This window comes from Salvia miltiorrhiza, chromosome 6 (assembly GCF_028751815.1).
Source record: "Salvia miltiorrhiza cultivar Shanhuang (shh) chromosome 6, IMPLAD_Smil_shh, whole genome shotgun sequence".
Classification (NCBI taxonomy): Eukaryota; Viridiplantae; Streptophyta; class Magnoliopsida; order Lamiales; family Lamiaceae; genus Salvia; species Salvia miltiorrhiza.
Genome location: NC_080392.1, coordinates 22,083,215 through 22,098,871, shown reverse-complemented (window position 1 = coordinate 22,098,871; position 15,657 = coordinate 22,083,215). Strand labels below are relative to the sequence as shown.

General features: G+C 35.0%; 2 protein-coding genes across 8 annotated transcripts; both read right to left on the bottom strand.

The window, feature by feature from the left end:
- Nucleotides 1-342: 342 nt before the first annotated feature.
- LOC130990645 (uncharacterized) lies at nt 343-1,338 on the bottom strand. The gene has a single exon (XM_057914871.1). The coding sequence runs from the start codon at nt 1,336-1,338 to the stop codon at nt 343-345; it is 996 nt and encodes a 331-aa protein (XP_057770854.1).
- Nucleotides 1,339-1,865: 527 nt separating this feature from the next.
- On the bottom strand, nt 1,866-7,265 carry LOC130987511 (RNA-binding protein Y14A-like). 7 transcript variants are annotated; one of them, XM_057911052.1, is made up of 6 exons: nt 6,647-7,265; nt 5,285-5,327; nt 4,098-4,367; nt 3,448-3,584; nt 2,762-2,907; nt 1,866-2,186 (listed from the first exon to the last, which is right to left on the bottom strand). In XM_057911052.1, exons 3-6 carry the CDS (start codon nt 4,360-4,362, stop codon nt 2,141-2,143), a joined length of 594 nt encoding a protein of 197 aa, XP_057767035.1. In that variant the 5' UTR covers nt 4,363-4,367; nt 5,285-5,327; nt 6,647-7,265; the 3' UTR covers nt 1,866-2,140. The 7 variants fall into 7 exon arrangements, with proteins under 7 accessions (XP_057767035.1, XP_057767033.1, XP_057767034.1 ...); XM_057911050.1 differs by having other exon boundaries at nt 4,098-4,362; nt 6,647-7,009; XM_057911051.1 differs by lacking the exon at nt 6,647-7,265 and adding an exon at nt 5,722-6,101 and having other exon boundaries at nt 4,098-4,362.
- Between the last annotated feature and the right edge of the window lie 8,392 nt (nt 7,266-15,657).

The window sequence follows — 15,657 nt, the reverse complement described above, 5'->3', positions numbered from 1 at the left end:
TTAACGAATAAAATAAGAAGATTAGCGTTGACATAAAGATAAAGAGATTAGTAGAAAAGTTATTTATTACTTGAGAAAGAAAGCTATTCTTTTAGAATCTATAGATCAAATATAATTGGTATAAATATTTCAAAAAAAAAAAATTAGAATTTTAATGGAATAATTGAAAATTTGAAATTATGTGAGAAATTATCATATTTCATGTTATAATGTAATTCATTATTCTTACATTATATATAATGGACAATGAATATATTTGAAGGAATCATTAATTACTATATTATAATATTTGTAGGTGTGAACTTTTTTTTTTTTTTTTTTGAGGAAAGAGAGATAACTTTATTAAACACAAGAGCATGGTAAATGGAAATGACCCTCCACAGCCAACGGGGGTTCATTCCAAACATGGTGTGTATCGAAATCTCTCGCAGCCTTAGCTAGAAAATGAGCTATCCCATTATGTTCTCTTCTAACGTGGTTCACTTGGATATCCGGCATCGACGCTAGTTCTTTACGACAAAAGGCAGCAAGAGTACCCATCTCTGAAATATTCCTTTCGCTCGAACATAACGCCTCACAAGCTCGCTTGCAATCGGACTCCACCCAACCACGCGACAAACCAAGAAACTTTAACCAAGAGAGCGCCTCTTTGATGCCAATTAACTCCCCCTCATCCACCCGACGAAGCCCCATCAGTTTCATAGATTTTCCAGTCACAAAGTTTCCATCATGGCTACGTACAACAATTCCAATACCCACGGCATTAATATCAGAGAAGAAGGTTGCGTCTACGTTGCACTTGACATACTCCAGCGGCAACGGGTGCCACCCGCCGCAAGTGACAGCAGGAGACGAAGAGGGGTGCTGGACAGACCTCTTTTCTCGAGCCAAGAGCCACTCGATCCGGGCCTCAGCAGCCTGCAAGACCGAACGCGCCGGGACCGGAAACACACCTTCCCAAATTGCACGGTTCCTATCTTTCCAAATCTGCCATAGCACCATGCAAACTCTAGCTGTTAGCTCCTCATTATTGCCTCCAATGATACAGAAGAGAGCCTCAACAAAGGAATCACAGCTGTTGGTAATGTTGCTGATGTACTGCCCCAAATCACTACACCTCCAGCAGTCCTCAGCAAAAGAGCAAAAGAAAAAGGTGTGCCAAAGGTTCTCAAAGCTGCTTTTGCACGTCTCGCACTCGCCCCCAACCGCAACTCCTCTAGAAAGCAGCCGTTCCTTGGAGGGAAGGTTGTTGCGGGCAGCTCGCCAAAGAAAGCTTCGCACTTTAGGAGGGACATTAGTCTTCCAAAGTCTGCCCCAGAGACCATCAACACCATGCATCGGATCAAGAGTGAGAGAACTTGCCAACCTATAAGCCGATTTCACCGTGTAGCGCCCCTTATCCTCAAAATGCCAAATTATTTCACCATAAACAAAATATATATATAAATCATCATAAATATACATATGTTATGCACTAATTATAAACTATCTATATTATATGAAATAAATCACAAAAAATAAGTACATTGATATGTACATACATATGTTATGTATTGTATTAGATTATATACATGTGTATACATATAACCGACTATTAATATGTGAATGAATTGGTCAATATTGACATATTTATAATATCAACTAATTATCATATTTAATGCTTTAATTAATTGTTAATTACCAAATTTAAGATAGGACTAAATAGTGATTGGTATAGAAATTACACTCTAGTTTTGGGCGGGAAAAAAATTGTGAAGTTGGATGAGCTTTTATATATATATAGATTTAAAAAAAACGTAAAAGTTAATGACAAATTATGATTATCCCAAAACAAAATGATGATCTTACAACAAGACAAACACAAATACCAATCAAAAAGGCAATGAATACACTGATCGGAATCAATAAGAACACAACATTGGAACATCCTTCAACTAAAGTACCAACCTATATAAATAGCAAGCCAGGAAGAGCAATCCAAAGAAGCCTCATAAATACGTTAATACAGCTGAAATGAAGTCAATGAACGAAAACTGCCAACAGAAACAACAATCGTACACATTGTTAAAAGTTAACAAAGATTCACAATAGTATCTTCACTCTAAATCAAAGTGCCAAAAACTCTCACATGCCACCATGATCAGAATCTCCTCCTTGGACTCTTGGAACGATGACCCCGAGGTGATCTGTAGAAGATTTCAATAAAAAAGGATGAATCACAAAACAGTAACAGTCGGATAGGATCCAGACATGAAAAGAGGGTTTGTAAACTTTTTAATCCCCAATTACATGCCCTTTTTATAATGTGGTTGTTCCAACTCCCAGTACAAGACAATTCAAAATTATTACCAACCTAATATGGATCACTCAAAACTAGACTTGAAGAGTGTCATCTAACATATTCAAAGTGGAGAGATTTTTCAAGGTTACGTATCCTAACATTGATTCACCATGTCTGAATTATTACAAACCCTAACTGATAATTAAAATATTTAACATGCCCCCTCAACAACATTCCAAATGATGTATTTGTCTGTTAAGGTAATAAGTAACACATGCACATTTCCAGTATCAGTATTTCCCAAGCTCTGCACATTACCTCTGGCTCCAAAAGTACATGGGGAGCACTATCATGTTTGGTACAGCTATTTCCTAGTCCTATACTATGAGCAACAGTAATAAGAACCCATAATTTGAGATAGACATTTAGAAAGAACAGAGGGACTTATATTGTTGTTGCAGAGAATTTGAGATCACATACCTCCTCCTAATGTTCCTTCTTCTGAATGGACCTTTGCTGAACGCCCAGTCAACATTCATGGTCTGGGTTAGGAGTTCAGTTCCATTCATCTCATTTATGGCTCTCTGTGCCTCCTCAAACTTCTCAAATTCAATTAGAGCATAGCCCTAGAAAATACCATAACACATTTAGTGGACAATGGATATACAAGCGACATAGTCAAGGGAAAGATAAATAGATTATTATCGAGAAAAACATGAGGGTGTCGAGCAGAAAAAGAAACATGCTGACTAATCCCTTTGTGAGTAAAGACTGCTTCAGAGATGCAAATATGTTGCTTAGGCAACTCAGAGTAAATAATAATCTTTTCTTGGAGCCCATCTACACACAAGGGTAGTTTGTAAGACTCAAAATGTTCATCCGGGCTATAACATTAAACTATTTTACAGGATCCTCAATTGCTGATACAGAGAATCTATGTTATAATATCATCTAAAGCGGTTGCAGAAAGGGATGGTATGCCTTCAAATTCAACAAAGTGTAAAATGTAAAAATGTGGAAGAAGAAGAAGATTTACATAACATTTAAAGTTAATCCTGATAAACATCATATAGAATGTCATTAGATTTCTCTTTAACATGTTACATAATTAGTATATAGCAGGTAACTTTCATAACGAATCGTAAAAGAATGCAAGATTTATATACCTTGACAAAACCCGTACGACGATCGAGATTCAAGTGTAAATTCTTTATCTCTCCAAAATCACCAAATGCGTTTTGCAGATCGTCCTCTTGAGCCTCTTCATGAACTCCAGTAACCAGAATAATCCATCCTTCAATAGCTACAAAAGTGCAATCACAACTAGACCTCAATTTCTATCCCAATATCCAATTGAAGTTTTTATGAAAAACAAATGGTGCCATCTAATCAAACATGCCTCCACTTCGAATTTGCAACAAACAACAGTGTCAAACACCCGAACAAATTCAATTAGTAGTACATCTAGAGCTCACTTCTCCCACACTATGAGTGCAAGGGAAAATGTAAACACTACCCAAAAAGCAACCCAAGCGAGAGTATCAAGCTCAATTATACTATACACCAAAATGGTTCTACTGAAACTGATCTAAAATATAACATGTTTTCAAATTTCTAATACAGCAACTATGTCCGAACAAAGATATCAACAGAACGGTTAGAAGCAAGGTGAATTCACACAAATAACCTAAATGGAAAAATAAAAAACGGAATAATTCAAAAATAATTAGGAAGCAAGGTGAATTCACACAAATAACCTAAATGGAAAAATAAAAAACGGAATAATTCAAAAATAATTAGGGTTTTGGATACTGACATCGTTCGGGGCCAGGACCGCCTTCTGAATCGAGCGAATCGAAGGGGGCGGACATGCGAGCATTTCGGTCCGCTTCAGCAGCGGCCTCGTCGCGAAACCCGCGGCCCTTAGTCTTCTTTGGAGCGGTGGAGGAGCCGCCGCCGGTGATGGCGGACTTCAGGCGAGGAACGGTGGCTCGGTTGGGGGAGCCATAGCCGACATCCTCGTCCATAAGATCGTCCTCCTCAGGCTCGAAATCGACGGCCTCCGCCTCCGCATTCGCCATCTATACTAATATTAAAGTATAGAAAAATGGTTTTAGTATATATTCATGAAAATGGAACCTCTCCTATTGCAACACCCACAAGAAAAATGGTTTTAGTATATATTCATGATTTATATATATTATCATCAAGGAGAAAAAAAAATCATATGTTATTTTCATAAGAGAAATTTAATACTATCATGTTATCTACCATTTCTGTTACCTTTTTTTTGCTACAAATGAATGTAAATATAATATATAATGGCTCCTAATGATTCTTCTATATGATGCAAGGAGTATTGATATTGAATATTTTCGATTGAAACGAGATGAAAAAAGAAATGATTTTTTTTTTTCTGTATTTATTTTTCTTATCAAAAGACATTCAAGCTAAGCACACTAGCTGCCAAAACAGTGGTTTTTTAACAAAACCTGAGCATACTAGCTGCTGTTAGCGGGAAAATTTTCAGATTTTACTTCAAATTCATATCTAAATCTTATCTATATCATCCACTGAAAATTTCAACAAACCAGACCAACTAAATCTGTGTTCAGATTTAGAATACATCAAATTTATTTACTTAGCACACAATCCAAAAAACAACAAAATGAGCTTCAAATCACAGAAATATTTAAGCTCAATCGAGATAGTGTATATAGCTTAACATGAAACCTCAAGAAACAATACCCATCAGCATCCTAAATAAAAGAAATCATTTTCAAGAAAACAAACTACACCAATCAGAAACCCAAAGCTTACCCAAAGCTTTTCAAAGATTGACGCACATATGAAAATACTTAGCTGTAAGGTTTTCAAAGCTTTGATAATACTAATCTATACATATCAAAATCTGCACTAAAATCAAAATGAAATAATCGTATTTTATTTACCTAAAAACATCAAAACCATCTTTATTTATTAAAAAAATCATAAAAAACTTACATGTGTTGTTGTGAAGTTTCTCACAAGGGTGTTCCTCGCAAATCTACACAATTAAAACAAAAAACAATAGATGAGCTTTGCCACAAAATTATAGCCTCTCAAAGTAAAAAAAAAAATTCAACTATATAGAACAAAGTAAATCATGACAACTGAAAATTATACTATTTTTTATTTAAAAAAATTAAAGAAATTCATAAAAGTCATATTTATTTAAATTTATCAAAAGACATTAATATAATCTACCTAGCACAAAAATAATTTTTTTCTAAAGAAATATGAAGAAAACAGAAACATATGAGAAAACAAGATAAATTTAATGTAACTGTGAACTAGGATTGCAAATGAGATTTTTTAAAAAAAGGGAAAGCAAGCAGTTCACATTGGAGCAACTTAGCGTTCAAATCCCCAAGTGATTTTTGTATATTGCCGTAGCTTACCTTGCTTCTTCAGCCTGCAATAACAAAAGCGACGGATGCAGACGAGAGAGAAAGGGAAGATGCAGATGAGGGAAAAGGGTAGCGTTGGAATTGAAGATGCAGACAAGGGAGAAGGCGAAGATGCAGAACAGACGAGGGAGAAGGGGAAGATGCAGAAGGGAGCAAGGGAATTAAGTGTGATTTGAGAAGATCTACAGATTTAAGGAGAAGGGGGAAGATGTAGACGATGAGAAGATAATTTTTCTTCAATCTGTTGTTGTATCTCCAGGCGCCTGGAATTGAAGATGAGACGAGGGAGAAGGGGAACCAAGGGAGGCAGGGGAATTAGGTGACTTGAGAAGATTCTAAGGCGTCTAGCGGCGCCTATGTGTTTGCTTCTAAAGTGAGCATTCGGATTACGGATCGGATTTTTGCCTGATCCGATCCGATCCGATCCGAAAATCCGAAGTTTGAAGAAAATAAAATCCAATCCGAACCATATAATCCGTTGATCCGAATCCGAAAATCCGAAGTTTTCGGATAAAATCCGATCCAAACCGAAAAAATCCGAAATATAAGCAAAATCCGAAAATCCGAAAATCCAAAATGACAAGAAATCCGAAATACATACGCCTAACAATCCGAAAATCCAACTGAAGAATCTATGCTGAAAAATTCGAACACAATTCATAAGGCTACACCAATTCATTCTAACAAAATTGAAACAACTGCACCAATTCATAAGGCTGAAAAATTCGAACACAATTCATAAGGCTGCACCAATTCATTCGAACAAAATTGAAACAACTGCACCAATTCATAAGGCTGAAAAATTCGAACACATCAACAAAATTCGAACACAATCATAACTCATAAGTCATAAGTCATAATTAAGCATCAATTTTCAACATTCTTGAGGTTCACTAAAAACTAAAATCGAACCTACCTGCAGCCTGAAGGAATGACGCGCCGATGAGGTGCTCTGGGGAGGGCGTCTGAAACTCTGAGGTCAGAGGTGGAGGGCGTCGGCCGTCGGGAAGAGAGGCGCAGATCTGCGGCGCTCTGCGCTCGAGCTTCGAGCTGCTCTGGGGGATTGCAAGCGCGGAGGTGGCGTGGTGGGGGATTGCAGGCGAAGAGTAGGTGGGGTGGTGGCCGGCGGGGTGGGACGGCGTCGGCGCGGAACGCCCGGTGGTGGAGACTGGAGAGCGATGGGAGTCAGACGCGGTGGTGGAGTGGAGTTGTGGCTGTGTGTGCGGCGCTGATTTAGTTAGGAAATTAGGGTTTAGGTTTTACTTTTTAACATATTCAATAATTCAAAATTTATATATATATAAATTAACATATTCAATATATATATATATATATATATATATATATATTAAATACAATTCGGATTTCGGATTAGTTCGGATTTGAAAAGTACTGATCCGATCCGAATATCCGAAATTTTCTTAAAATTCAATCCGATCCGATCCAAAGATCCGATTAATCCGAACCAAAGTTTAAATTTCGGATTGGATCGGATCGGATATTCGGATTTCGGGTATTTTGCTCACCCCTATTCTAAACCCTAAAATCAAATGATAGATGACTATTTATTGTATTGTTATTATAGTTGGGCTTTTATAATAGTATGAATATGAATTTTCCTATGTTTAAGAGTCCATGGGCTTGATCTTTTCAGGCCCAAAGGTTTCAGGCTCAAAGGTTTCGGCAATTAAATAGCAAAGTTTTTTTTTAATTCAAACCGCAAATAAGCTCAAAATCGATAACTAATAAAAAAATCTCAGAGGCAAAATTAAAGCATATAAGAACATAGTTCTAATTTGACAAATTAATAGCAAAAGGTTTCAACCAAAATTGTACATTGAAAAATCGAAAGAAATTGAACATTCAAAATCTGCATCAAAATGAAAGAAATTGAACATTCCAAAATCTGCATTCAAAGAAATTTTGAACATTCATAATAATAATAATAATAATAATAAATCAAACAATCAAAATCAGAAAGAAATTGAACATTCGAAAGAAAAAAGAAAAAAAAAATCTGCATGTTTTTCAATTCAAAGCTCAACCACAATTGAGCATTCAAATTCAGCAATCCAATTTCAGAAATTGAAAATCTAACCAAATAAATGGTTTATATCTTACAAACAAATCTTGCAAATTAAAAAACCTCACCAAATTAAGAATCATAACTCCTTAGACCATCTCCAACACTACATCCTAATTTTAAGGTTTTTAGTGGCATCATCATATACACATCATCATATTCCCCGTTCTTATTTCACTTCCAATAATACCTTTTTAAAATTCAATTTTTTGCTGACATCATTGTGGACCTATTTTCAACCCACTTAAATTAATTTAATATTAAATTAATTATTTTATAAATATTAGAAAGAATAAAGATTTTTATTTAATGGAAACCGTATAACATGAAAAAAGTAAAATAGGAATGCATACTAAATAAAAAAAATAGGAACTCACAAAAAAAGTAAATTTAAGAAAAAAGTGCTACTATTTGGCAATATATAAGCACCTTTCGAAATAATAACAAAATTGTAAATCAAAAGAACTACTGCACAATTGTCGAGATTAATAATTAAAAATAATTATTATAAATTAAATAGAGATAAACTATAGTAGTTCATAGAGAGAGAGAGAAAAAAAAAAGGAGAAGACATTAATATGATAAATTAATAGAAAGAATAAAGAGAATGAGACACTACTAATGGGATAGCCCAAAAAGAAAGTGGGACACTACTAATGGGACAGAGGGAGTAATTAACACTATTTTGAGTACGGATCAACCCAATTGTACGGTACACCTGGGTGTACGCAAGATTTTGTGTAAAACAAAAAATAGAAAATAAATTAAAGTAAAAAAAATCGAATGGCCCCACATTATGCCAATTATAGGGGATGCAATATTGCATCCCCTCTCTCCTAATCATACCTACTCAACATACAACACCCAATGAATTTTTATGAGGATGCATCTCATTTGCAACTTTACATTGGAAATGCTCTTATATAAATGTAGGAATTATTTTTATAATCAATTTATCTTAATTTTTATAATTGTTAATCAATTGATGTTATATTTTAGTTTGTCCAAACGTACATTATAATTTAATTACTTCCTCCGTCCACTATAAGTTGCTCAAAACTTTTCGGCACTAGAATTAAGGAGAATGTGTAAATGTGTTAAAAGTGATGGGGTCCACATTTAAAAGGGTTAAACTTTGCCATTTGTGGAAATATGCCACTTACAGTGGGACAACCCAAAATGAAATACATGCCACTTTTAATGGGACGGATGGAGTATAATATATAAATATTCTTTAGAGGTATAAATTCATTTTTTATAATTGAATAGATATTAATATTAGTGTTAAGAAATATTCATCAAGTGGGGACTGGAATAACTTTCATATTGAGGAACAGGAAAAACTTTCATATGGAAGTAATTGTCTGCTGCTATTCGTTCAAATGGGGAAATTATTTTGAATGTTGCATCAAGTGGAATTGCTTCATTGTTATTTCCTGGTGGAAGAACAACGCATTCACGTTTCAAGATTCCCACTAGTATCAATGAGGATTCTATGTGTATTATAAAATAAGGAAGTCCATTGGCAGAGTTAATTTTGAGGACAAAGCTTATTATATGGGACGAAGCTCCTATGGTGCACAAGTATTGTTTTGAAGCTTTAGATAGAAGTATTCATGGTATAATGTGAGTGCGTGATGAATCAAAGATTAGATGTGTCGTTTGATGGTAAAACTGTTGTATTTGGTGGTGATTTTCGGCAAATATTACCCGTTATCCCTGAAGGTAATAGACATATGATATAGTTAATGCAACGATAAATTCGTCATACATTTGGAGCCGTTGCAAAGTGTTGAGGTTGACAAAGAATATGCGTCTAAAACAAATGTATGGGAATAATGACCACTGAATTGGAAGAATTTTCCAGTTGGATTGCTGATGTTAGAGATGGATTAGTTGGGAGTTATAGTGATGGTGTTCCTGTGGTTAGATTACCTGATGATATTGTGCTTAAGAGCGGTGGTGATCCGTTAAGAACTATCGTATCTAGCACATATCCATTGTTTCATAGTGATAACTTTGATTTGTCTTACTTGGATAATAGGGAAATACTTGCTCCTACTTTAGATGCAGTTCATTCCATTAATGAATACATGACTAATTTGGGGGTTGGAGATGGTAAACTGTACTTTAGTTCAAATAGTTCTTGCAGATATGATTCAAGTAGATGATATAGATCAACGATATTCACACTCCTGAGTTTTTGAATAGTTTGAAGTGTTTTGGTTTGCCAAATCATGAATTGTTCTTGAAAGTTGGGACTCCGATAATGCTTTTGAGAAATATTGATCATCATAATGAACTGTGTAATGACATTCGACTTGTGATTACAAAAGTTGGGTTCTCATGTGTTGGAGGAAAAATTACTAAGTGGTCACAATGTTGGTCAATTAGTTTTGATCCATATGCTCAATATGATACCTTCTGATATAAGATTGCCTTTCAAATTCCAAAGACGACAGTTTTCATTGGTTGTTTCATATGCAATGACCATTAATAAAAGTCAAGGACAATCATTGGCACATGTAAGCTTGTATTTGAAGAAACTTGTGTTCAGTCATGATCAACTTTATATTGCTATCTCAAGGGTCATCAGTCGGCAAGGTTTAAAAATCTTGGTATGTGGTGATGGTGATGAAGAATGTAATAGTACTGATAATGTGGTTTATAAAGAATTTTTTCGAAATTTGTAATTTATATTTTACTTCTCTGTTTAATAGAAGACACGACCACTATATTATTATTATGTTTGTTGTAGTATTTAAGATGATTTTTTTTCATAATTATGCACTTAAATACAAAAGTTAAATGGTAGTATAATTTTTTATATATTTTTTACTCCAACTTATGTATATGTTAGATTAATCTGCATCTCCTTATGTAGTTGTCAAATTAGTATATTTATTATCTTCATTATCTTAAGTACTATGGACCATTTTTAGTTACATCATTAAATTTACCAATATTTCATTAATTTTTATTAATTGTTAGTACATCAAATTAGTATATCCCTTTCTGTCGCGCATACGACATATCCTTTTCTGTGCCGCATATTTATGTAAACAAGTAAATATAATTTTAAAAAAATTTAAGAAGATTGTGGTATCGAATGTTTAGTTAACATTACGGAAGAAAGATATAAAAAAGATAGAGAAAGATATTATCTCTTATTTTATTTTATTTACAAACACTACCTTTTGTAAAAAAAAATAAGAAATCATAGAAAATAGTATAAGTTTACTTGCAAAATGATAAAATAAATGCATTAATGCGTTTGGCATAAACTATTGGATTCTTTCAAAATTTTAAAAAAAGAATTTGTTATCTTCAGGGCATGCTTATATCAAAAAGAATTTGTTATCTTCATGGTATGTTTACCTGATAAATTATATTTCAATAGCAATGTATAAATTTTCACAATCACTAATTTAATATTCTATGTATATCATTATATTTATGTTGTACCGTCTTATAATATAAACTGTATGATATGAAACTCTTTTTGTTTTTTTAATTCCTATTTTTTATATTATATAATGTAAATTTTCAATTTTGTTTAAATTCCATGTATTATGTTTTGTATCAATTAAATATATTTTTACAATTATATAGTAATTCTACTATACATGACAAATATGTATGAATATTCATACCGTGCGAAGCACGGGTATAACACTAGTTGAAGCAGATATTTAGCTAGGTTTAGATTTGGGGATAGGAGGGGAAGGGATAAAGGGATTTCGAAGAAAAACGAGGGTTGTGCTAATGAGTAATGAGTAGACAAATAAGTAGAAAAACGAGGGGTTATTATGTGCTTTTTGGCTGTGCTATTTAAGTCTTACTAGTTTTGCTCCCGTGCGATGCACGGTAATAGTTATTTAACTAAATTATTTAAAAGTATAAGTAATCTATACTTTTTAATGTTGAATGTCTTTTTATATTATATTAATATTTTTATAACTTAAAAGATAATATTGATAATTTTTTAAACTTATATAAGAGAGATCTCACTAATACTATAATTGTTTAAATAAATGTGACTTTTTATAGTTGTATGTAAGTTAAATCAATGACCAATATCAATTAACAACATATTTTTATCAACTATCATTATTAGCTAGTTAAAATGTCCATCAAAATATTCATCTGTTTTTATTTTAGGTTTCTATTAAGAAATAAAATTTTTCTAAAACTTTATTTATGCATAGTAGTAAAAAAGATTTTCTAGAATTTTTATTATTTGATGTATAATATACAACTTTGATTTTTTTCAAAATACTTCATTCGTCCCAGTTATATGGGCTGATTGAATTCTGCAAAATGATTAAGAAAATCATTGTAAAAGAAAATTATACAAGTATATTCATAGCATGTCCATATTTATTATTTGACAATACATTAATGCTAGAGTGAATTAAAGAATTAAACTAACGCGTATAAGGAAAATAAAGATGAGAAGAAGTTTAATGATTGTTTTGAGCACACTAAAATTTATACTCTTTTGTCGTGTGGATTTATGATTTCTTTTAAGATAAATTTGAAGTCACCAGAGCAGCGAAGTCGCTCCAGAGCAGCGAAGTCGCTCCAGAGCAGAGAAGCTTTGCCAGAGCAGAGGAATCGTTCCGCCAGAGCAGACTTGATTCCTCTGCACTTTTCCAGAGCAGATGGTTTTTTTTTTCTCGCTAGGGTTTTTTTGACTTACTGAACAAGTTTCTTTGTTTTCTTTGGTTACGTTTGTTTCCTTATTTACGTTAGGGTTTCCTGTTCCCTATAAATAGGGTTGCTATGTGTTGGACGAAGGGGGACGAATTTTGATAATAATATTGTGAGTTTATTCTCTCTCAAGTTTCGAATTCTTCTTGATTATCCAAACAAGAATTCAACATATCGACGAATCGACGAGTTCATCATCCCTCGCCGTGTGTCATTCAGCGTCTCCGAGTTGCTGCATCATTCATACGTTGGGGTTAGGGATCCGCTCTCTAGAAACGACGTAGAATAGATTCAGGGGTTTTGGGACAAACTTCCACCTTTATCTTTATATTATTTGTCATCTCAAGTCTTCCGCGCATCTTTATTTGTTCATTAATTCCGGTGAAGTTCAAGGGGTTACCGGCGAGGTTCATATCAGTCAGGGCAGAGGAGCAACATCAAAAGGCTTGGAGATAGCAGCAGCAGAGGAGTCAGCGAAGTCCTCGCCAGAGGAGTTAGCGAAATCCTCGCCAGAGGAGTCAGCAAAATTCTCGCCAGAGGAGTCAGCGGAATCCTCGCCAGAGGAATCAGCGAAATCCTCGCCAGAATAGTCAGCGGAATCCTCGCCGGAGGAATCAGCAAAGTCCCCGCCAAAGGAGTCAGCGAAATCATCAAGAGAGGAGTTAGCAAAATTCCAAAGGAAGGTTTCAATAAAGCTACCAGTCCTAGCAAAGGCAGAGGGATCACCAACACTTCGATCAAAAAGATAAACACTCAACTCTACAAAAAGGGAACAATCGTCGTATCTTAAAGTCTTTGGAATAAAAGTTCACGCCAATAATAAAGCAACGGGAGGGCATCAGGGACAAGCAAACACAAAATCAGATCGAAAGACAGACATATATCTTTATCAACCTTCAACAAACAAGAAGGAAATCTAACTTGGAATTACAATTCCGAAGTCAAAGGGAAAATGTTTATCTTTGCTTTCTTACAAGTATTAAAACTCTTATGTCTTCATGATTTGCAGGGATTAAGGAAAACAGCACAAGGCTAACTTTTAACAACACTTCGCTGGTTGAACACGAAGAATACCCGGTTCAACCAGACCAGGGGGGAGTAGCTGATGAGGAGTAGTATATGCAGAGCAGAGAAATAATATAAATCAGAGGAGCGGGCTTTATTAGAGAAGTGGATTGTGCCAGAGGGACCACCTTTTCAGAGAAGTCGTTCATCGCCAGAGAAATCACTCTCGCCAGAGAAGTCATTATCGTCAGAGAAGTCATTCTCGCAAGAGAAATCACTCTCGCCCGAGAAATCACTTTCGCCAGAGAAGTCATTATCGTCAGAGAAGTCACTCTCGCCAGAGAAATCACTCTCGCCAGAGAAATCACTCTCCCCAGAGAAGTCATTATCGTCAGAGAAGTCGCCTTAGCCAGAGGGATCACCTTCGCCAGAGGGATCACGCCCGCCAGAGGGATCATACTCGCCAGAGGGATCACGACCGCCAGAGGGATCGTGCCCGCCAGAGGGATCGTACCCGCCAGAGGGATCATACCCGCCAGAGGGATCATGCCCGCCAGAGGGATCACACTCGCCAGAGGGATCATGCCCGCCAGAGGGATCACACTCGCCAGAAGGATCATGCCCGCCAGAGGGATCATACCCGCCAGAGGGATCATGCCCGCCAGAGGGATCATACTCGCCAGAGGGATCATATTCGCCAGAGGGGTCACCTTCGCCAGAGGGATCATCTTCGTCAGAGGGATCACCTTCGCGGAGGGGTCACCTTCACCAGAGGGATCACCTTAGCCAGAGGGGTCATCTTCGCCAGAGGGATCACCTTAGCCAGAGGGGTCACCTTCGCCAGAGGTGCGGCTCTTGTCAGAGAAGCGAACTCCGCCAGAGAAATCACCAAAAGGGCGGGGAAAGCTCCTGCCTAAAGTCGAATTTACTATTTTGCCCTTGACCACGCGAAGAGCGTGTTCGGTAGGCGAAATTACTTTTCTACCCTTAGCTTGTATTCGTCTATAAATACGCGTACATGCACACTTTGGAGAGACACGTTATCTTTTACCTTGAACACTGCAATTTACTCTTGGCTCTCGTGCTCTCAATCCAATCATTCTTTCTTAGCCAACAACTTGTAAAATGTAAAACACTCTCTCGATTATAGTGGAAAACCCCCCAAAAACCCCGTGGACGTAGGTCTTCTCGACCGAACCACGTAAATCCGGTGTCGTTTACTGCTTTTATTTACCGTATTATTTCTCGTTTCACCAGATATATATTAGATTAAATTAATGAACATTCATAGACTATAATATCTTATCTATTATAAATTAAAGTCGATAAATATATATATATATATATACACACACACACACATATTGTATGGAATATACCATTTATATAACATAATATATTATTAATTGTATATAAGTAAATCTTCTTAAGTTTATTACATGTCACTATAGAAATAACATTCAGTTAAAATATTAAAATTAATGTGTTGTCATGAGTTATGTCATTGTAACATTAATTATTAATTGTTGATCCAAAATTATCAATACATAAATATGACATGCCATTTAAAATTTAAAAAATATAATTATTTCTAAAAATAGTAAAGTGATTTTTGGCAGGAAAAAATAATTTACTATTTTTGAAAATGGTTGTGCTTATATATATGAAAATACGAAAATATTTCATGTGTATTGCACGGGGTGCAATGATAGTTCATTTGCAGTAAAAGTGATGATTTGGGGGGGGGGGGAGGGGGGGCTCATAGAGGATTGGAACCCAGGACCATCCAATAAAATGATGAATTCACTGTAGATCTAAATGCAAAAAATGGTTCATAGTTTATATCTTAAAGTGACTTTTAATTTATTTTGGCCAATCTTTGGTTCATAGTTTATATCTATATAACTAATATATTTTAGAGATACAAAATTAACTATATTTTAATTAAAATAATAGAAAATTTATAACAAAAAATACCAATATGATTTGGAGTAGACGAAATAAAGACAAACTAAAAAAAAATCTAAAATTAGTAAGTTAATTTTAGTAGAAAAAATTTAACTTATTATTTATGAGAATAGTTTCTTTTACATACAATAAGAATATTAGTAGAAAAATTAACGAAT